The sequence below is a fragment of the Heterocephalus glaber genome, unplaced genomic scaffold (genome assembly GCF_053883595.1).
Source record: "Heterocephalus glaber isolate CG9 unplaced genomic scaffold, H.glaber_assembly_v1.0 deba00000594, whole genome shotgun sequence".
In the NCBI taxonomy this organism is placed as follows: domain Eukaryota; kingdom Metazoa; phylum Chordata; class Mammalia; order Rodentia; family Bathyergidae; genus Heterocephalus; species Heterocephalus glaber.
The window spans coordinates 20,583,140-20,606,013 of record NW_028258151.1 but is presented as its reverse complement, the minus strand read 5'-3'; the positions used below and the strand labels follow the sequence as shown (position 1 = coordinate 20,606,013).

The following is a 22,874-nucleotide window of genomic DNA, read 5'->3' as shown; positions in this document are numbered from 1 at the left end:
ACTGAAAGGATAAAGTACACAAATCTTAAGTACAAGCTTGATGCATTTCTCCCCCTGTAAATAGCACCCAGAAGAAGCAACAGAATTTCCAGGAAGCCCTTCAGGCTCCCACTTTCTGTCACTGATACCCCAAGAGTAACCGCAAGCTCAGCTTCCAGCAGCAAGAGCTGGCCTTGCCTGTCTCTGAATTTTACATAGATAGAATCACACAATGTGTACATCTTTGTGTCTGACCCCTGGGGCTGGAGAGAGCAGTGGCCCCATTAGGCTCCTTGCTGTCTGGCACTCCACTGTGTGGCTGACCTGCACTTTGTTTATTCATTCTACTATCTATAGCTACTGGACAGTTTCTGGTGTGGGGCTGCTAAGAATATTTTGTATGTGAACTATGGCTGTGTTTCTGGTGAATAAATGCCTAGATGTGGGACTGACGATCATTGAATGGCCAGATATTTACTTTCAGTAATTATTTCAGTAATATTAACTTTCAGTAAATGCCAGTTTCTTGAAGCAGTCATCCAAATTTGCACTCCTATTGGCAATGCACCATCTGAACATTCAGGTGTTCCATGTCCTCATAGTTACTTGGTATTTTTCATTGTTTCCTTCTTAGCCATGCTGGTGGATATATACTGGCATCAAATGGTCATTTTAATTTGTAGTGATCCTGATGGCTAATAAAGTTGAGCTCCTTTCCATGTTCTTATTTCATCCCATATATCATCCATGAGGCATGTCTTTTTTTTTTTTTTAACCAAGTTGTAGTTCTTTGTATCTTTACATACTCTGGATATCCTGGATATGAGTCATGGGGGTGGGGGGGGTGAGCGCACGTGCTTGTGTGTGTGTGTGTGTGTGTGTGTGTGTGTTTGTGTGTGTGTATTTTTCAAATTTGGCTCCCCCTCTGCATGTTGCCTTTTTTTCTCCTCTTGATGGTGTCTTAAGAACAGAAGGTCTTAATTTTAATGTGGTCCAGTTAATCAAACATTTCCTCTCTGGATAGCCCTGTTTATGTCCTACTTAAGAAACTCTGACTACTCCAAGGTCATAAAGATACTCTGGTTTGTTCCAAAGCTTTATTAGCTCACCTTTCACATGTAGATCTGCAGTCCATCTGGAATAGATTTTTGTGTCCGATGTGAGGCTGAGGTCAAAGTATGCTTTTCCTGCACTTGGATATCCAGTTTGACTCAGCACCCTTTATTGAAAAGACCATCCTGTCCCCACTGCCCTGTAGTATCAGCATCCCTGTAAATCAGCTCACTGTTGACATGGGGCTCTGTTTCTGGACCCTACTCAGGTCCACTGATCAGATCTGAGTCGTTCTTTTTGGCCAGTACCATACTTCATTATCACTGTAGTTTGCTAACAGGTCTTGACAGCTGGGCATGCAGGCTCTGGCTGGTCTTCTTCATGAATGGCTGGCCTTTAAGGGCCTCTGTCTCACCATACACTTGCCAGTTTCCATGGAAAATGTCCCCTAGAGTTGCACCAGCCCTCTAGCCTGGCACAGGAGAACAGATATCTGTATTGTATTAAGGCTCCTGAACTATGACCTGATACGTCCCTTGTTTAGTTAGGTCAGCTTTTATTTTTCTTATTGTGTGCTGTAGTTTTCAGTATAGGGATAGAAAACAGCTTGTCAGACTTATTTTTTATTAGTTGATAGTTTGGTTTGGTAAATATTCACCAGGGCAGGGAACAGTGTCCCCAGGAAACTCTGGCCAACTTAGGTCGTTCCATCTTACCCACAAAACCTCAGGGTTCTTGCCTACCCTCTAAAAACTGCAGTTTCCTTTTGCATACATTGGGAATATATTATCACACAGCGTGAGGACTCAAGGAGATGGGGTCAGGTATCCAGCCATATGCTTGACTTGAGGAAAGGCCTGATGAATGTTAGTCAGTAGAAAATGGCACGCTGTGCTGGCAGACCCCGTGCGGACATCTCTTTTTTGGCATGAGAGCTTTTACAACTGCCAGGTCATACAGGTGTGGTACCACACACCTATAATCCCAGCACTCAGGAGGCTGAGCCAGGGGATTGCTATGAGTTCAAGGCCAGCCTGAACTACATAGAAAGACCCTGTCTCAAAAAACAAAAGTAAAATACAATTACTTAAAACTTCCAGGTCATGAATTTCCACGAGATACAAATAAGATTGGGCTATCAAGTGCTATCCTTAACAAGATGTACCTCTAGAGGCCTACAGCTCAAGTCTCAGGCAAGTGGTGGCAGGGGAAGTTGGCAGGGAAGCCACACAGTGAAGAGGAAATGAAGAGGAGCCTATGCCCTGTGGTAGTCACAGATGTCCAGAATGCTTGTCATTTGTCCTCATCACAGTTCAGCCTACCTGCCAACGCTGGCACCCATCTTTAGGCAGAGTAAGAAGCAGGATGGGATACATGTCCTGCCTCCCCTTGACCCTGCATGTGACAGGGGATCAATGTGGCTTCCCTCTGTCTCTGAGAAACCTGTAAGTAACTAATGAAAAGATAACCCCAAATGAAAAGGAAATTGAAGCCTCACAAAGAAAAAGAACTACTGTCACCCAGGAGATGGTAGCAGAATCAGAGCTCCTTTGCAGACATAATTCTCACTTAGAGAGCCTCAGTCTCTGACAGAGGAAAGGCTGGGGTTCTGAAGGTAGGGAGATCAGCAATGGGACAGTATTGAAACAAAGAGTTTCTGTGATCCTTGGCACAGGAGGGAGCTGTGCATGGTAGAATGGCCTGGGTACTGATCATGCGGCATTTTGTAGCTACTTTCTGCAATAGGAATGCTGTGAGTTCAGCCTCTGTGATACCATAGACATGGTACCAGTAGGAAGGAAGCCAAGAGCCTTCACAGACCTGCAGGCCACTTGGGCAAAGTTGACCTGTCCTCTGAGGATGCAGAGTGGCGCAGCTTTGTGGCTTCTCACAGTACCCCAAAGTCCCTCACTAAGCTTTCTAGAAACAAACCTAGGGACAATGCAAGTACAGCATCCTAGGCAGGGGCCACACCTGTGGTGCGTGTCCTTGGGAGCTCTGGCAATGACTAGCTAGCAGAGGAGGTCCGACTGTGAGTCTGTCAGGTCTGATTAGCTCCATGGGAAACCCAGGGTGCCATCTTGAAAGCAGTGGGAAGAGGAAGAGAAATAAAAAGAGACAGAGATAGATGGGAATCCAGGATCAGCCTGAAAGCCAGGCATCTCTGCCTTCTCAGCTCTGGCCCCACATCTGCTTTGATCTTCTCTCTAAGTTATCTCTCCACACATGTGGCTACAGCCCCAGAGGCTCCCTCTGAGGATGGCAGGAGGTGCAAGGACATTTAGCAGGCCTCTCCCTGGGAACCCAGGACATCCACACAGCCTTTCCTACTTCAGTAGGCATGAGAAACGAAGGGGAAAAAGGGCTCTGAGAAAAGGATTATTTGGGGTTCAATTCAAGGGTGTTTCAAGGATCATTTTTACTCTACCTAACTTTTTTTTAAGATTTTGGCACAAAGCCCTCACATTAGATCAGACTGAGCTGTACCCAAAGTGTAACTTTGCCATAACATTGGCCTATATAGTGCCCTGCTGGAGAAACTGAGGCAGAACACAAAGGCGTTTGTTTATAAGTTGTAGAGAGTACTTGGGAAGTGGTGTGATAGGCAGGGCTGTACCCAGAGAATGGAGTGACACACACATTCACACACTATCTGAGTTCTTCCGCAGATGGATTCATATAGCCTCAGTGTGGTTATGGGCCTGTGGTGCTACTCTGAGGGAGCCAAGACCAGCAGGGAGGTTGATAGTATCAGGAGGCTAGCCACTGGGCCCCACCATCATTCCTCTGGTATCTGGTCTATCTGGGGTAGAAAGAGTAGGGACAAGGTCAAATTGGAACCTCTGACCTAAGCCCTCAGGTGCATTCTGGGCTTATCCCCTTGCCCTTGCCTGCATTCAGGCCCAGTGTCTTCTCCTGCTCCCTGTTCCAGATTGGACAGCTGTCCTCTGCCCCAAGAAGATCTTTCTTCTCCTGCCTAATCCTTCCCCTTGGACCTTTTGGAGATGGGCTTATTTTTCACTGTTTTCTTTAGGTTCATGTCTGGATTTGTTAAGTTAAACTGAATCCCTTCCAGTCCAAAACACTTGAATGCTTTATTTTTCTGCTTTTCTTTTTGAACTGTCCCACAAACCCCACCAGCTGAGTGTGTGGGCTCCAGGTGGAAGCTTGAGGGGACCTGGCATGGCTGGGCAGGGCCAGTGGCAGAAGTAGGGGCTTTACAGTGAAGTTAGTCTTCAGTGGAGTAGTGCTTGGTAAAAAGCTCCTTGCTTGGTTGAGCTTAGGCTAGTGTATGCATAGGAGCAGGGGTAAGGCTGTCCACCCCAGGGGCTCAGATGAGCTTCAGGTGAGAAATTCTCCCCACATCTCATGGCAGTACCTAGGAGCTCTGTGCTGCCGGGCCCCTCTGTCACCAACCTATATCCTGCAATGAGAAGTGACCTATCAAACTACTTCATCAGACTGCACGGCCTAGGTTTTGGTCAAGAAAGCATTCCTGTAGGCATCAAGAGATGGACAAACAGGGGAAGGGGAGCCAAAGACCAGAGATAAGAGGACCTTGCCCAGAGGACAAGGCCAGCTAATGACAAGGCCAGAGGCAAGGCATCTGATTCCTAGTCCCATGTTCTTTTGCTGTTCTGGTGGGGCCTATCTCCTATACCTGGCTCTGCCAGTCCCTTCACCAGGGCTGGCACAAGTGGCCCCAATCTTGGCAGCTTCCTGAGGTACTTCCTTGAGTACCACCCTGGCCAGCTGACTTCTGGTTAAGCCATACTTGCCACGTAAGGATTTAGGCCTGGCCATGCAGGGCCTCTCCAGGTTATAAGAAATAGTGATTCCCAACGAAGTCCACTCCAAGCTTTTGCCAGTTGGCAGAGTTGAACCATGACATAAATACTTAAAGATGAAGTCTAGGGTTGGCCAAAAGGGACATGAAGTTGGCTCCTCAGGCCACAATAGCACTTCATGGTATAGCCAGAAGACTCCATGGAAAAAAGCTATTCCTGACCCAGGCAGGAGGATCAGAATGAGCCCCAGAGCCAAGGACAGAAGCCCAACTGTGACTTAACATGTAGAGTCCTGTGCAGACTTTGTGAACAGGTGAAATGTCAAGGCCCAGGCTGCCAACCGTAAGCTTCTCCCCCAGAGTAAATCTCAGGAGAAATCATCTTGGCTACTAAGAGGGTGCAGCATTTGAAAATAGTCTTATCCTAATGATTAATGTAAACATATTGTATACCTAAAATGTACCAATAAAAGAATTTAAGCAAAAAAAAAAAGAAAAAAGAAGAAGAAAAGAAAAAATAGTCTTATTAGCAAACCAAGGGAACAGTTGGAAAGGAGCTCAGATTGGCCTTTGTTTAGCCAATCCTCTGCCTGGGCACCAGGCCCTGTTGGTTCTAACTTGGTGCCAAGCTTCACTAAACACAGAGCATAAATGTTCCTGCTTATCACAACTGCTTGTCCATTCTAACAACCTGCAGAATGGTAATTCTCTACCTATCCTCTACCTGCCTCAAAGTACAAAGTCCAATTACTTGGGGCTAAAGAGAAGTATGAGCAGCCTTGTCCACTATGCCGCTGCTGATCACTCTTGACTCATTTACCTGGTCTAGGTAAGCCTTTTCCTATCAATATTTAACTCCCAAGGATGCCGGACCTTCTTGTTGGTATGTTGGGCGCCTCTGGTGGAGAAAGGCTATGTTAGTCTTTAAAGCTGGCCCTTCATTCCCAGGTCCACCAGTGTTGCAGTCAGTCAAGTGAAGGTTGGGTTTAAAGAGAGACTTCCTGAAAGCAGGCCTGGGAAGGCCTGGAGGCCCAGAGTCTGCCGGGCAGGGAGCAAGTGTGTCTTCTCCCATGGGCATCAGAGGATACCCTGCTTTGGAGGACTCATCCGTGCTTTGCTGCTGCTGTGGACCTGTGGTGTGAGCCTGTCACTTGTCCTGGTATCCCATGGGGGCCTGGGCAGGTCTCCCCTTGGTGAGAAGGGAGGTGTGCAAGCTGCTTTGCTGGGCCACCCAGTGTGGGCTCAGGAAGGGAAGGAATGTGACTGAGGCTGGGTGTGGCTGGGGAGAGCACAGCCAGTTGCGGGTTTGTCTTGGGGCCTAGAGAGATGTGAACGGAGATGGAGGCCCCCCTCTCCCAGCCCCCAGCACACACACTAGGACCTTTCTTTCTTGTACAGCCATGGAGCTGGAGGCCAAGGGCACCCTCTGGAAATCTGAATTCCATTCGCTCTTGGCAGAGAGCAGCTTCCTGCCTGGGGAAGGTGTGCATCTGTATGCGCACACAACCATGGAGACTGGCAAGGGGGAGGCATGTGGGTGGAGGCTGTTTGACAAGATGAGAAGATGGCCCTAGTGTTCCTAGGCACGCTGGATGGCATTTGCAAAGCCGTCCCTGGGAGTTAGACAAATACCTCCAGTGACTACATCAGAAATGGGCAGGTGGCACTGCCTTTGAAATAGGCTCTCGTTTGAAACAGCCACTGAAAAGCATGCCTTTGAATTGGAAAGCCAGAACTTTTTGCAAAATAATTCAAAAAGTTTGTTGAACCTTAAACCTTTCCTGATGACTCCTTCCTTCTGCACTTCACTCATTAAAGTTGCTCCGAGCCCAGGCCGGTGCCAGACCAGCTTCCTGGAAACTCTTGCCAACTGCTGGCCTTTGGAAAGGCTTGTCACCCTAATAGCTGTTTAAAAAAAAATGCTCACTGGGCACCTTGGCTGTAGGGTCTGAAAAGTCCTTTGTGTTAGCTCCAGCTGCAGAGTTTTTCCAGGCCTCGCTTCTGGGGCTGCCTGAAGCTGTTTCTCTTCGTTTCCTCTTACAGTGGCGGGCATTCGGCTGGCTTCTTCCCGCCCAGCTTCTCTGCCAGAGTCCAGGTGGGGGACGGGGATGCCAAGGGCAGAGCCCTGGAGAGGCTGAGTGTGAGTATGTCCTGAGTGGGCGGGCCTGGAGGGAGGCTCAGCGCCTCTTCTTCCCCTCCCCGCACTGGGGCTAGTGTTGCAGTCGGGAGAGGTGAGGGCCCCTCTTAGACCAACTTTGTGTCATTTCCCTAGAGGAGCCAGAGCCAAACCAGCTCCCAAGGGAGCTGTTTCAGTAGTGAAGATAACTCACCCCTCCCAAAAGCATTTGGGCAATATAAAACATGAATGTAGAATAGAATCTAAGTTAATGCTTACAAAGAAATGAGTTTAAAACATGGATAAGCATTAGAAAACATTTAAACTAATATAGACATTAGGCAAATCAATTAAAAAATACATTGTGGGGCCGGGGATTTAGCTCAGTGTCGCCACCTGCTGCGCAAACTCAAGGACCCAAGTTTGATCCCCAGTACAAAAACAAACAAACAAAAACATTGTGTTTGCTGTCATTTCATATTAATCAAAATCAAAGATTACCTGAAATGGAAAAAATTACATAAAAGCTTAAATATTTAATGAGACACAGTAGTTAGAACATGCTGTGCTCATTTGTGTCTTTCAGAATAATTCCCCCTCAAAATCCTATAGCAAGGAGGCCTAGTAACAGGGCTCATTTTGCCAGAGCCTCCCATCCTCTACAGATGGGGTGGGGGCACTGCCCTCCAGCACAGGGTGACAGGGCTCTCTGGGACCCACCCAGGGCCTGCCCTGACACTGGGTCTGCCTTTCCCTTTCAAAAACCTCTTTGTGCTGGAGCAGCCCCCTGCTCCAGCAAGTGACAGGAACCAGAGATTCAGCTCTGTGCATGGGGAGCACTGCTTACAAACCATGCCATCCACACTGTTCACAGGGCTGTGGGCTGCCCACTATCCGTCCAGACCCTGGCAAACTCCAGTCACACTGGGAAGTAAGCCATTCTTAATGTACTCGTGCAGTGCTCAAAAATCATAATAGAATAGGCTCTACATGCAATAAGCACTGATGACACAAATTCAGAGTACAAAAGGGAATACAGTGAAAATCCAGACTGTCCCACCTCAATCCTGATTCCCAAGTTTCCTTCCCTAAAAGTTAACACTGTTAGCAGTTTCATACCAGATCTTTCTAGAGGGGTTTTATTTGAACACTATACGTGTATCTTTGTGTGCATATACTTATATTTATCTCCTTTTATACAAATAGCAACATGATACATATATGTATATTTCTTTGTACCCGCCTTTGTGACTTCACACGTAGGTATGCTGTATTCTTTTTGAGCTGCCCGTACAATCCCGATTCACTGTGATGCAGTATATCTGAGAAGCATTTTTCTTCCCAAATGTTACGTGGGCACGTGCATACAGATGCCCACTAATAAGGATAGGTAACAACTCTGAATAGTGTAGCTAAAGTGCTACATTCCCGTGGTTGGGTTTCCGATATACTCCATGGGAAACATGGCCTCTGCTCTCGGCCAGATGTGTAGCCCACAAGGCTGGACTTTTCCCACACAGGACATGCTCACTACTCACATTGTTAGCCGTAGTCTTCGTCCTGGCACCCACCCCATTTCTAGCAAAACTTGGGCCTCCATTGCCTAGCAAAAGGCATGTAGGTGGTAGTGTGGGAGGGCTCTAAACAGGCTCAAGAATATCACCTGCGTGTTGAACAGCCCCTTTTCTGAAGGGCCTTTAGGAAATGGGTGGGGCTGCTCAGACTCAGAGGAGCAGTTCGTGAAGGCCTTGGGCATCTCAAACAGCAGCACTGACGCATAGCTTGGCAGGAGATGGCCAACAGCTCTACGCATAGGGACCAGGGGTATGATAGTTTGTGGCATGAAGCAACCCCAGAATACTTGAGAATTAAGTGACTGCCAATGTGCTAGGCTGGGAACTGTCTCCACATGGTAATGAAACCTTTTGGATTTGACTAGGGAGGCCTCCTGCCTCTGGGTAAGCATTCAGCACCAGTGTGCACTATTGAGAAGCGAAGATGCTGGTGTGCTTTGGAGAAGGGTCTATATTAAGACATCTAGCAAATCTTTTCATTAACAGCTGCAGAGGTTTCTATTGTGCCATGATTTATGGAACAACACCCCTATTGATGGATGTATATAGGGCAGCTAAAAATAGCCATTAACCATTCAAATACATTCACTAATGAGCCGACCGTTTATGACATTAGTTCCCTCTGAAACACCCCTCTCCACAGAGCACTGTTCCTCCCCAATCATCTTATCCATCCCCACTTGCATCTCTGTTGACTGATCTTTTTCTAGGCTGTCTCTTGTCCACACACAATGTGAACCACTTATAAAGAGGAATGGTAAACTTGCTGAAATAGGAGGTTTCAGCCAGGTATGGGAAGTGATACTGAAGATTTCTCTGATGGATATTGAACACAGACCAGTTATTGAAGAAAAAAAAAAAAAAAAAAACCAAGGCTGATGCCTAGATAAGCATTTCCGGGGAGAACAAATGAGATCATGGAAGATGCAGCATCAGCCCTTGGAGAAGCTAGGAAGCCCTGTCATATTCTGCAACAAGTTGTCCTCTCTGCACAAGGGCTGCCAGAGTCCCTTATCAAGTCAAAGAGGCCCTGGCACATTACCATATTATATTTTATAAAACAAACCAAACCCTCTTTATCTTGTTACTTTCCTAAAATGATACATATTTGCAATTACAACTACTACTATAATATAAAGTAATTTCATAAGTATTCTTTTTCATCCCATCATGTGCTTATTGTAACATTTTGGTCTCCCATTTTAAGTGGATTCATTTTAAGAGGTCCTTTCTCCCTCCTTTCTAGAGGGATTAAATTATTTGTACAATTTGAGATGAGTATTGCAAATACAGTAAAGGTTGTGCCCACTTACACCATTGTGAACATTATACAGACATACCTGTTGCCCCACACCCTCACCAATAAGTATATAATCAAGGCTTTTATCTTTACTAATTAGATAGATAAAAAAATGGTATACTGGAGCTTTAATTTACATCTGTTTTGTTCAAAGCAAAGTTCTTATCTTTTCAAAAGATTAAAAACATTTGCTTTTTCTTTTTTATGAGCTATCCCTTCATATCCTTTGGACTGTTTACTTCTTACTGATTTACAGGAATTCTCTGTCACATGTTTTCAAAACACTGTATCTTACTTTTTCTTTGGTGTGTTAGCTTTTTCTACATTTTTACTAGTGGAAATGTTTAAATTTCACAGAGTCAACTCTATCAGTCTTTTATGATATGGGATCCTTGTCTTAAATTCTGAAATAGCTTCCTCATTCTAAAGTTGTTTTAATAAATTTTCCCACATTTTCTTCCATCATTTTTTTATCTCATGCTTGACATTTAAATCATTGTTTTATCTGGATTTTGGCATAAAGAGTCACTAAATCCAATTTATTTTCCATATGTTTATGTAGTTGTCCCAACACTATTTATTTGAGTACATCATCTTCTCTCCACTGATTTCAACTGCTACCTTTATCATATCTCAAATTCTCATTTAATTTGTGTCCATTTCTAAACTCTGTCTTGGCCTGGGAATAGGCCTGTGAACAGGCCAGAGCTCAGCTATTTCATTAGGCAACTTTATAATGCCCTTATCTGTGTGGCAGGGTTTCTCTGGTCTGTTACTTAAGAGCCAGAGGGGAGGCAAATTTCAGTAAGTAGCATCAGCATCAGAAAAAAAAAATTGCAAATGCATCTTTATAAGATTATTCAGGATGGATGGATAATCTGAAACCTGCTCCCTTTCTCACAATATCTGTATGAAGCTGTGAACAGTGAGAGGAAAACAGCCCCAACTGTGTGATGGGGCCTGTCATGACAGACCCCAGGGTATGGGGCCAGGCTGAAATATTTTTGGACCTTTACAGGACACGTGAATTGTTTTCATATGAACTTCAGAATCAACTTGCCTAATTTAAAAAAAAAAAAAGGGTGGGCATCCATCCATATGCTGTTGATATCTTCTACTGAAACTTCATTCAATTTAGATTAATTTAGGAAGAATTACTTATTTAAAAATATAAAAGTCGGCTGGGGATTTAGCTCAGTGGTTCTGCCGCCTGCCTCATAAGCGCAAGGTCCTGAGTTCGATCCCCAGTACCAAAAAAAAAAATTATCTTTCTAGCCACAAGTCTGAGCCAGTTAATCCATGTGTTCATATAAATTATAGTGTCCTTCCATATATTTTTAGGTCTTCCTCTACTTATGTACCTTTTTAAATTAATTTCTGGGTTTTTGAGGAGGACTGCTAATTTTTTTTAACTTGGGTATTATGATTTTTTAACTCAACTCTTAAGTTGTAGGTAGCTGCAGATTCACATGAAGTTATAAGAAATAACTCAGATCATTCACACCCTTTCTCAGTTTCCCTAGTGACAACATCTTGCAAAGCTATTGGACACATCATGAGCAGGACACAGGCACTGAAAATCCACCATGCTGCCCTTCTGCAGTACTTCCAGTGCCTTCCTATCCCAATGTCCTGAGCACCTGGCAATCACTAGTCTGTTCCTCACTTACACAATTTTGTCATGCCAAGAATGTTATGTAAATGCAATCATACAGCATGTCATCTTTTGGGACTGGCTGGTTCACACTGCAATTCCCTGGAGACTGTCCAGGTTGTTGTGTGGACCCTTGCACTACTGGTATGACTCTATGTGGGACTGTATTTTTAAAGATGCTGGATTTGAGATTTTTTGCAGTGGACATCATAGGTGAAATAGGTATGTGTTTCATTATGCTAGCTTTGTTAAATGAGGACACCAGTAGAATTAGGGCCCAAAAACAGATTTTTGGAAGATTTCGTTAATGGCATGATTAGTTTAAAATAGATAGTCAAAAAGAAAAGGAGGGAAAAAAGGACCTTTGACAAAATTCTTAGGTTCTATTTCTGAATGCTAAGAAATTCAGAAAAAGTCATTAATGTGTTGTTGTTAATATTTTATGGGGATGGGCCCGGGAGCTCAATACAGGACAGATGCTTAGATTCAGGGAACTACCTGAGGAAGGGCTTGAGGGACATGGGGCCAGCCTGGGGCATTCATTCCTCTCCTAGAAGGAGATTTGCTTTCTCCCAGTCTCTCCAAATCTGGGCCCCTCATCTTCTCCTTATGGCTGCCTGCACACCCCATGTAGAAGAGGATCTTGGAGCAAAGGTGATTGAAGACAGAGATTGGGGATCTCAGTGAGTATTCTGGGGGACAGTGAGACCAGGTGGCCTTAATGGCCTCAGCCTCCCTAGATGGAAAGTGGGGCTTAGTAAAGACAAACTAGTCCATTCTGGGCTGGCCCACAGAGCCTGGAGCTTGTCCTTTTCTAGAAGAACTGGCTTTTCTGGAGGTTTCTAGCAGAAACCTCGGTGTGTGCACACACATAGTGAACTCAGATCAGGAAAGGGAAGCTCTGGTTTAAAACCTTACAATAACCCCTATCCCACACCGCTGGTCCCACCAGCTGGTGCCAGACTAAGCAGAGCTGATATATGATGGACCCAGGCACTCAGTGCTTAACAGAACTAGAAAATTCAGTGCAGTGCCCTGAACACAGGTGGAGAGGCTGCTCCCTCACCCTTGATGACCCGGCATCTGCCAATGTTGTCAAGGTTCATTTTGCTCAGTGTTACGACCACCTACACACCAGGCTGGAGCAGCCTCCAGGGACAGAAGAAACGGGGAAGATATACTCCCTACTCTACTCCCTCAGAGGTTAAGGTCCTTTCATCAATGCTCCTTGGCATCTAGGTATTCCTAAGGAGGCACAGCTCTGTGGCTCAGGTGAAGGAAAAACACACGAGCCCTGAACATACTTTTAGTCTAAAGAATAATCCTGAGATAATATTGCTTACATTCTGTTTCCCAGACGTTGTGCTGAGTAGCTATAAACATCATTTTGCTAATCTTCACAGCAGCCTTTGACATCGATATTATCATTTCAGTTTTAGAGATATCAGCCTGAGACTTAAGGGATTAAGTTTAGGGCCCAGGGTCATAAAGCCAAGGAGCAATAAAGCTGCTGAAGATGCCCCAGCTCTCAAATAGTCTCAGTATCACTTGTAAGCATGGAAAGCTCTCTCCTGACTCTTTCTCCCCTTCCTAGGTAGGGGCTGACTTATCCTGCCAGTCTCAGCTGAAATGTCCCTTCCTTTGAGTAGCCAACTTCTAAGCTTCAGAGAGGGCCATGAAGAATACATACCTCTCTTCCATCCTTAATGTATAACTGTGTGTTTGTTTGTGGAGAAAGGCTTACTACCTGTCTCCTTCAGTCACACTCAAAGTCTGCAAGGGCAGAGCCTGGCCATTTCAATTCAGTGTTTTATCTTCACTGCTTAATCCCTATAGAGCCCATCACCAGCCCTCCGTGAATGTTTGATGAAGAAACACATGAACCAGTGAATAAGGACTCATGCTAGGGTCACCAGAAGTCAGGCCTGGGCCAGGGTTGCATAAAGGCTCTGCTGGTTCCAGGCAGCCTTAGGCAGGCCTGAGGGGCCTGTGTTTTAGAGCTCTGTCAAGGCTCCCAGCCCCATTCCCATCCCTACAGCAGTGGGTCCAAAGTCTACCAGGACGTATCTATCTGGTTACAAGTCTCACCCCCTAAAGCTTATTGTTTCTGTTGTCACTCTAGAAATTTAGGGAAATCCAGGTAACCATGAAATTCAGCAACTTGTGTGATCCTTCTGGGGCCTTGTATGGAAGGAAACTTAATTTTCAAAGCTCAAGAAACAAAGAGTTGGGGACCAATGTTCCCAGACAGAAAATGGTGGCCCATACGGAGGTATTTAGGTCACTGTGTTGCAGTTAGGGCCAGGAGTCCTCCTACCACCAGGCTGTGTTCAGATATTCTCCCTCACTGGGTAGTCCTGGTTCTACCTTCCAGAGCAAAGCAGGCTTCTCCCACTGCTTAATGGTTAGGCTCCCATCAGCCTCCCAGGTTTTCTCATTCCTGGGACAGATATCTCACAATTCAAGAGGTGAGTGGAGAGGGGGCAGGCCAATGTTAGGAATGTACCAGCACCTGATGAAAGTTTCCTGGTGTAGGTTTGTACACAGCATGTGATAGGGCTGGAGGTGATGGTGGAATGAGGGTCCCCAGCCACCAGAACCTGTCAGCCTGAGTACAGGCAACAGCATTTTAGTCTGCATGACCAGACACATAGAGGCCCAGTTTTCCCTGCAAACTCAAGGCTCCTTTGCTTCTATTGCTGTCTGCAAATGCCAGTTCCTGGGGCTCTGGCTGGTCACCTAATGGTTAAGCTTTTCTTAGGAATGGGTAACTGGAAAAAAGTAGGAATTGCATATGATTCCATCCATGATGGTTTTCCTATTAAAACATGACTTGCTAAAGCATAGGACTTAAATTCAGAATAAACATTTCAAACTGCTGAGGAGAAACAGAGATTTATGACAGAGAACAAGACAAAGTAGAAGGAGAAGCCCCTACCTCCTGGCCAGCACCACAAACACTGCCCTAAGCTGCCCGCTCATTTCAAATGCAGCTCCATCCAGGCTAGCCCTTCACTGTGCAGCAGAAACCTCCCTCACTGTCCCGCCTCTGCCAGACCACAGACAATTCTGTATGCTCCTGGCCAGTCTTACCAGCTCCAGGTTGGGGGAGAAGCATGCTCACTTGGGTTTATTGGTAGAGCCAGGGCACCCCAACCCATGACCAGGAGTCTTAGACACCTATGCCCTGTACTGCCGAGTTTCCATTACTGTTTTGAAACAATTCCCAGAAACAGACACCCCACCCTCCACCAGTGCAGTCTCACCTGCAGCCCCAGAACAAAAGACCCCAGCCCTGTGCAGTGCTTCCTGGAGGGACAGCTGTGGTCACCCAGCACCTTCTATATGAACCTGTCTGCCCTTCTGGGCCAAACATGTGTCCCCACTTGGGTGACAGACTCACGTTTGAGGTTGGAAAATCCTATATCTTAGCTCCATCATCAATTCCAAACCAGTGGCTTCCAATTGCAAACCTACACCCCATGCCATTCCCTGGAGATTAGACACACACACACACACACACACACACGCACGCACGCACGCACGCACGCGCACACACACACCCCGCCTATGCCCCAGAACAATAAAAGGGATTCACAGCTGCCATATTTTGATAGGTGTCTTGATGTGCGTCTGCTCAGCGAACAGCCTGGAGGCGAAGGCAGCCCAGACTGGGTCTGTGAGGGCCTCTGTGGCCCACAGTGCATTGTGTCATCATCTAGTGAACAAAGGCAAGGACTAGACCAGGCCCAGCACCCAGGGGTGCTGAGGCAGAAGTAAGAGCTTGGAGCCAAAACCTGGCAGTCCTAGGAGGGACAGGGACACCAAGGAGTGAAATTAGATGTCCCAAGTACTATGTATCAAGTAACCTTCAGCTACATACTGCATGTGGAGAGATCTGAGAGTCAGCTCCCATCACAAGGCACAGAGGAGTGCCAAAAGTCTAGGTGGGCTTGGACAGATGTGCTTTCAATTGGCCACCATCACCACCATTTTTGGGCCTCCTATTCCTCAGCTTTGAGAGGTGCTGAATTCCAAGGCCTCACAGAGCTTTAGTTGAGGGCTATGGTACGGCACTCTGCAGAAGGATATAGATTGTTCAGGAGTGCTGTCCTGGGCATGTGGGATTTGGGACTGGTCCTCTCTTTGCAATCCTCTCACTGAGGCACTGAACTCAGCCCACTGTGGTCACCCACTCAAAGAGGTATGGTTGATGGAGAGGCAAGCATCCCTTCTCCATTCTTCCCAGGCTCCTACAAAAACCCTAACTGCCACTGGCCAGTGAGTTCTCAGGGAGCCCAGGTGTGCACTGTTCTGCTGTGCATCGACCTGGGATTTCAGGGCAGTAGCCCACAAACCACAATGAACCTGAGGACGGGGCTTCCTAAAGAGCCTGGCTATGCTCTCGAGTCACCCTTTGCTGCATTCACATGCTCTAGCCCCAACTCCAGTTCCCAAGGCGCCTCAAAGGCCAGAGTCCTGGTGGGATGGAAAATCCCCAGCAGCCAGGCAGGCTGGGCTGTAAGCTGTACTTCTCCCCCAAGTGGGGGTCAGTCTGAGGCTTTCCTTTGATGTCTCTTATGTGTGGGAGGGACCAGCACCCTTCTTAGCTCAGCGGTACCTGATTGAGGCGTCCCAGCTTCTGGGACCTGGGCGTGCTGGGGTCAGGCAGGGGACCCAGTAGAGAGGGTGGAAGAAGGTCTTCCCAGAGCCCACTCACATAGGGCTGTTTGATCTGGAGGGAGGTGCCGTGACAGGCCTCTGTTTAGAAAAGGAAAATGAAGGCTCTGGAAAATCCAAGTATGTCACATGTGCAGCCTCCGGGTGGGGGGTGGGGTGGGGGCGTCTTCCTGTCACGCATGGTGAACTTCCCCAACAACTGCCACCCTTTGCTGGCCCTCCATGCAGGCAATGGGCCCCAGCTTCCCCTCATAGGAGAACACTGGCCTTGCTCCCTCTTGCTGCCCTACACTGGCCAAGTGGTCACAGCGTCATGGTTCCACACGACAGTGGCACTGCGGCCAGGCTTGCTGCCTGCTGATAGACCGGGCACTCACCTGAATGTGGGGCCTCACCCTAGGGGAGCTTGCTCTTGTTCACTTCAATATAACATACACCTAAACCAAGCTGGAGCTGGGATCCATATCAAGCAGCCTGGCTCTGAACTACTGTTTAGCCTACCATGCTGTCACACCAGACCAACCTATATATTCCCGACCTGCACACGTGCAGCCAGGCCTGCTCCCAAACAAATATTGAAGGAGAAGCTGGGCTGAAGGTTAGGCCACAAGATGGGGAGCTGGGCTGGAGCTAGAGCTACCCTACACAGCCTGTCCCCCTGTCCCCACCAGGTCCTGGATTGCAAGCTCAAACCCTGGGCCATAGTGGTGACTTCCATAGGGTTTTGAGAGTCTGTTACCCACCCCCCTCCCCCAGTGGCTTCAGAGCCTAGGGTACCCTCCAGCCCCTGTCTGCCAGCACAGGAAGGCCTTTGAGACCCTGAGCTCTCAGGTGGCTTGGTGGGGAGGCAGGCTCTTCCCCTTCCCCCTTTTACAGGCAAACAGCTCAGCTGGCTGACTTTGAAGCTGAGATTCTGGCTCAGCAGCAGCTTTGAAGTCAGCCCTGGGGACGTTCCTATCAGCCTCTGCACAGATAATCTCCACCCTGACCCTGGGACTCAATGCCACCCTCAGGATGCTCCTCACCCTCCAAAGCTTGAGGCTGTTTAAGCAACCTTGGGAAAAGATGCCCGAGGGACAGGAAGAAGCCCACCCTTGGGAAATAGGGAGAACTGGGGAGGAGGGTGACAATATCTGAAGTGATGACCCCAGAGACCTCTGATCTTGGCCCTCCCCTCTGCAGTCTCTGGGGAGCCCCAGTGGGCCCCCTGCCTTACAGTCCTCCCAACCCCTTTTCCCAGCATGAGGCCTGCACAGGAAGGACAGAATGAAAACGCAGTGAAGTAGAAACCAGTTAGTAGTGGTCCAGGTATTTTAGTGACAAAACAAGCTAGCAAAAGCTGAGGGGCATGTGGCTTGCTGAGGAAGACAGGGCAGGGTGAGTGGCTGCTAGAAATAGCTTGCCATTTGCCCTGGGCAAAGCACAATGCCAGGGACTCAGAACCATGGATGTATAAAAAGCTTCTGGGGATTATTTGGTGCCCAGGCAAAAAGAAGAAGCATACCTTATCAGGGTGGCCCATGGCCCTCCCAAGAACCCAGCTATGACATCTTTGAGCACCCACACCCATATGTTCAGCTTCTTCCCAGGGATGGCTCCCAACACTCCAAGCTCAGGCACTCCCCCAATCCATGACTGTGACTACTGGCCTCAGAACCTGGCTGCTTGAAAGAACTATGCCCAAGCAGAGGGCTGAAAAGGCAGATAAGCACCACAAGGGCCCTGCCTCTCTTTCCCATCCAGCCTGCTTCTGTGGGAGTGAAAACACGACAAGGACTCTGCCAAATTTAGGGCAGGAGACAGAATACCCTTTCCCAGACATGGAGGTAGAGGGCTGGGTTCTGTCATGTCAAGTGCCCAAGGCCCAGTGGCCTCAGGCATGTCATTCCTGTAGCTGAGCTGCTCTTGGCTACAGTGCCTCCTTCCCTGTGGGAGTGTTAAGAGGGTTCAACACCACCCATCCATTGAATTTGAAGTCTGAAACCCAGCAGCACTTAGGGAACACTGTGAATGCTGGGCTATGTGGACTCTCTGCCACAGGAAAAGTACCTGAACAGCAGGGCTGTCTCCCTCCCTAAGAAAAGCCGGGATCCCAAGGGACTGGACTGGGGTAGGATGAGACCAGAGGCCAGATTCTGGGACCTTATGAACAGTCTTTAAGCTCAATAGGATCTCGGCATCCATCACAGAAGGTGCTGCTGGGCTGGGAGGAAGACAAGAAGCAACGTGAAGATGAAACAAAACCCTGGCTCTGGCAGGCAGCAGGATGCATGTGCAGTGTGCATCTGGTTGTGTGTGTTCCTGTCAGTGCACGTAGGTGTAGGTGCTGTCTCTCAGAAGTTGTGAGTGGCTGAGGGTGGGGGTTGAGCCCTGAGCTGGGTGTAGCCTGACAGGAGGGTCCACAGGAGCTCTCTCCTTGGCTCTCTGGCTCCCTGACTGCTGCCCTCCCACTGATGGGAGCTAAAATATGTCTTTAGGGGCACTGGGGCCCGAGCCACTAGTCTTATCCAGGTTTTGCCAGCTCCATTAAGCCAGCCTCAAAGGTTCATTTGGGAGCCACTAGTTCATCTGTTAACAAAGCCACTGAGCCCTGGATGGAGGACAGAAGTTTGGGGATGAAGTCTTGGTTCAGGCGCCTGAATGTGTTGGTTGAGGGAGGGAATGGAGGTGCCCTTCTCAAAATGCATTCGCATTCCTTGCTGCACTGGGGGCGGAGGCTCAGCAGACCCAGTACAGAGTCAGGCCCACTGCAGAAGCCGGCCTCTGGCCTTTCTCAGCCTTCCAGGAGGGGCACTCAAAGCTCAGCTGCTGCGTTCAAAAATTAGCAAGTGGAGGAGTTAGAGGATCTGCAGTTAACCCCTTTTGAGACTTTGAAAGCCACTAGCACAGTTAATCAGGAGGGAGAGATGATTAAAAAAAAGAAGCCATCTCCCATCACAAAGCCACTGGGCCTTGCCTTGAATCCCCCATCTTGCCCTCCTCTGCCTGGCCTCTGGGTTTGAATGGTGAAACTGAGGAACTACTACTTTCTGTGGATCCGCCAAAGCTCCCTGCTCCCTCCCATCTCTGATGTTGACAGACTCTTTGTTTTTTCATCTCTGCATATTCAAGGCCATTTTTCAGCCTGCCTGGCTTTGTGTTAAAACTGGGGGGATTTTCCGTCCTTCCAAGATTATGAAATACTTCAGCAAGTCTGAGGCCTTCCTGAGGGAGCTGCCCTGGCTTCCTCCCTGCACATGCTGCACAAGGTCCTCTTTGCTACCTAGGGCCTTGGGGTAAAGGGAGAGGGACAAGGCGGGACACTCAGAGAAGGGCTTCTCCCATCTGACCTAAGGAAAGGCAGCCACAGGGGGCCCCAAGGGCAGGAGGCACATTCCAGCTGGGCCATTTTTAGGCCAGTGCTCAGAGGATTAGGAACAGCGGTACCTGGAGCAGGCAATTTTCCTCTAAGTCCTCAAGCCTTTTTTTCTGCTCCTCCTGTTCTGGTCTTGCCTCTTGCCTCTTTGTCCCCAGCCTCTTTTGCAGGCTCAGCCCTCCAAATAGCTGCCCTGAGCAGCGCCCCCTCAGCACCAGAGACCACCAAATAGCTCTCCAGCCCAGAAGAACCCACGTCCAGTCAGCCCCACCCCCAGCTCCTCTCCACAGCCTCCATCATTTTACACTCCACCCTACTTGGCTTCTCCACCAACAAAGGCCCCTAACGGTCACCCACTCCTCCAGCAGTGCTCTGAATCATTCCCAACCCCTCCCCCTCTGGCTGCCCCATCTAGTATGTCACCAAGCCAGGCTGACCTCACCCCTCAATACCTCGCTCCATCCTCACTGTCTTTCTGTGCTGCAGTGGCCTCCTACCTGACAAACACATCATTCTGCACTCAACAGAAAAAATCAAAATTTGGATCCCTGTACAGGACCTTTGGTGGCTCCTGTTGGCTTCAGAACAAGCCAAGGTCCCTGGCAGGAGCAAGGCCTATCCACTGACTTCATCCTGTAACTCCCTTTCAAGGTTCAGAGGCCTGGTTTCTTTCTGCCTCCACAGCCTGCGGCCTGCAGTCCTTATCCTGCCTCCTCGTTTTCTCTCACGCAGTTCCTGGGACCCCCAACCCCTTTTCAGACAGGAGTCGATTTTTCTCCTTTTTCTTGTCTACAAGCCCACCAGGGCATGCTTCAGCCAGGTTCTGATGATGGGGAGTTTTCAACAAATGTTTGTTGACTGACTTAATGTGTAAAATGGGGCAATGATCACTATCCTGCCTCCCAGACATAATCCACTGCCTGGGAAAGTGCTGTATGATGCAGATGCAGCATGCTGGTTAGATGTCTGCTGTGGCAGGACCAGAGTAAGCTCAGAGCGTGTGCCCTGTCAGGAGCTTCCAGTCAGCCATTCTGGGAAAGGCTGTTTGTAACAAAGTCACTTGGTTCAGACTACTTCCTGTCATACCACTGGACATTCCTCAAGCCTGCCCTCCTTGGACACACATTCATCACATTCACACAGATCTGTCTGGCTCTGTGCTGCAGTCTGGTCCTCTACTGGGAGGGTAACATGGCGAAGTTCAGAGTTACCTGTGTGGCCACTGGGCTGAACAGCTTGACATACACCTGCCATAAACTGTCCTTGGCACCCAGCAGGCTGAGACCCTCTCTCCCTCACTTGCACCCACCTCTGAGGCCCTTCCAGAGCCTGGTGAGGGCCTGAACAGCAGTCTGAGTAGCTGGGCCTGGGCCCGAGCTCCGGGGACAAGCTTGTTTGCCAGCCACTGGCCCCCCAGTGAGTCCCTATTCTCTGATGCTAATTGCTACAATTAGCGGGAGAAAGGCCTATTAGATCACTTTCTTCTCCTGGCTGAGGCCTGGGCTGCTTTTCGGAGGAGCAGGGATTCTTCCTTAAAGGAGGCCACATTTAAATTGCAAACAAGGGCCTCACCCAGCCCTAGGGAAGGCTGGGAGAAAAGCAGCTCCATTCCGGAGAGGAGCAAGTAACTTGGGAGTGGGTGCACATGGTGGGGGGCCTTCCTGGCTGGTTTGGAGCCCTGTATGGATCAGGTAAAGGGGGGGGGGGACAGGGGGCGTGGCCCAGACCTGACAGGACCAACCAGGACAGAGAAGGCAAAGGCTTATTAGGGAGGCATAGGGAAAGGAAAAACTATATTAGAGGCCACCCCCTTAATTCTCCCCACTCTGGCTGCTAGGAGGCCAACCTGCTGCCTCTTCCTCCTAGAGCATACTGAAAACCACTGGACAGCCACTCACTCACCAGTGTGCCAGCCAGAGGAGGTAAGAGGGCCCAGGCCCCCTCCAAACTTGTCAAGCCTCAGGTTCTGATGCTACAAACAGCTCAGGAACTTCAGCCAAAAGACAGTCCCAGCTGAAGCCCTGAATGGCTCCCACAGGCTGAAAGACTCAGTCCCTACCCAACTCAAGTTACACAGCTGGCCAGGCATGGGCCGGGCCCTTTCTCACCAGGATGGTAAGGCTGAGGCTGTGGGTGTGGCATATGGCGAGACAGGGAGCCAGGGATTGCTGCATTTAAAGGGCCAGAGCAGAGAGACCCTCCCAACAGTGATTGTGAACCTTTTAGAGCTTTCAATGATAACAAACAATGGTCTTCACCAGGGGTGTCCCCTCCAGGGGAATATGTGGCCAAATCTAGAGGAATTTTTTATTATGGAATTATGAGGGGTATCTACTAGGTAAAAGCCATTCATGCTCTAAACATCCTACAGTGTAAAGAATAGCCCTCCCGAGACAATGACTGCTCCTGCCCCAAATGTCACCAGTGTGGCAATTAAGAAGCCCTGGCCTGAGGGGCCGGGATGGTTTTGACATACTGCTTACTTTCTCACTGAGTTCTGAAAATGGATGAACACTTTCCTGGCCTGGCCTCTTCATTCATTCAACAAATCAATGAAGCCATTCAACAGCAATGTTTGACACACCCGCTATGTACCCACCCTATAGAGAAGACAGACACACTCTCATGGGGCCTCTCTTCCGGTGGAGAAGACAGGCAGCCAACAAATAAGGAGATGCCTGAGGAACCAGAAAATGCCATAGTGTCACCCATGCTTTACAGAGACTGAGCTAGCAAGTAATTGACTGATGAGAGCTGACTGATACGGCGGCAGGTCAAAGAAGGCCTCCTTGACAAGCAGCATTTCCAGTGAGCACTAAATGATGAGAAGAAATGGTCATGGGAAGATCATGAGAAAGGGCAAGCCAGGTAGAGGTGGCTGGTGCAAGGCTCGGAGGTATGAGGTATATTTGACTGACTTAACAACAGAAGGGCGGTGTGGCCAGAGCTCAGTGAGGGAGGAGGGCAGCGGCAGAGAGGGAGTGAGGGCAGATCTTGTAAAAACCTCATGAAATCAAAATTTCATTTCCTAGAAATAGAAGCCACTAGAGGGTGTCTGGCAGGAAAGTGATGGGCACACATTCATTCCTTCATTCTTGGCTTAGGGGTTTTCTGCTGTGAAGGACAGAGCCGATCGTGGCCCTCAGCCCATAAATTGCCCGAACCCTGGGAGGGTCTGCACAAGGGCACCACACTGTTCCTTTCCATGCTTTTCCACTCCACCCCCACCCTGCAGTCCTGCTCCACCCCCCCACAGCTGCTCCAGAGTAATTTATTTATATCAGTGTGTGTGTGCACTTGCCCTGGTACTGCGTGTCTGGATGGTTTGTAATTCTGATTTAAATACACAGTCGTGTACTGAGGTCCTTGTTCTGTT

General features: G+C 48.5%; 1 protein-coding gene and 1 long non-coding RNA gene across 13 annotated transcripts in view; one reads left to right on the top strand and one right to left on the bottom strand.

Moving 5' to 3' along the window:
* The window catches only part of Kcnq1 (potassium voltage-gated channel subfamily Q member 1), a 360,400-nt gene that overhangs the window by 191,706 nt on the left and 145,820 nt on the right, over positions 1 to 22,874 (top strand). For 5 of the 12 annotated variants that reach the window (XM_013074819.3, XM_087205496.1, XM_013074820.3 and 2 more), the window contains exon 12: positions 6,863 to 6,959. The exons of 6 other annotated variants lie outside the window; for them this stretch is intronic. In XM_013074819.3, the coding sequence (XP_012930273.1) occupies positions 6,863 to 6,959 (97 nt within the window). Of the gene's footprint in view, positions 1 to 6,862; positions 6,960 to 9,219; positions 21,169 to 22,874 lie in introns of those variants that run through there. One more of the 12 variants, XM_021264435.2, reaches the window with a different exon arrangement.
* LOC106009980 (uncharacterized) overlaps positions 1 to 22,874 on the bottom strand; it is an 81,274-nt gene that overhangs the window by 53,842 nt on the left and 4,558 nt on the right. The gene's annotated exons all lie outside the window — the stretch shown is intronic.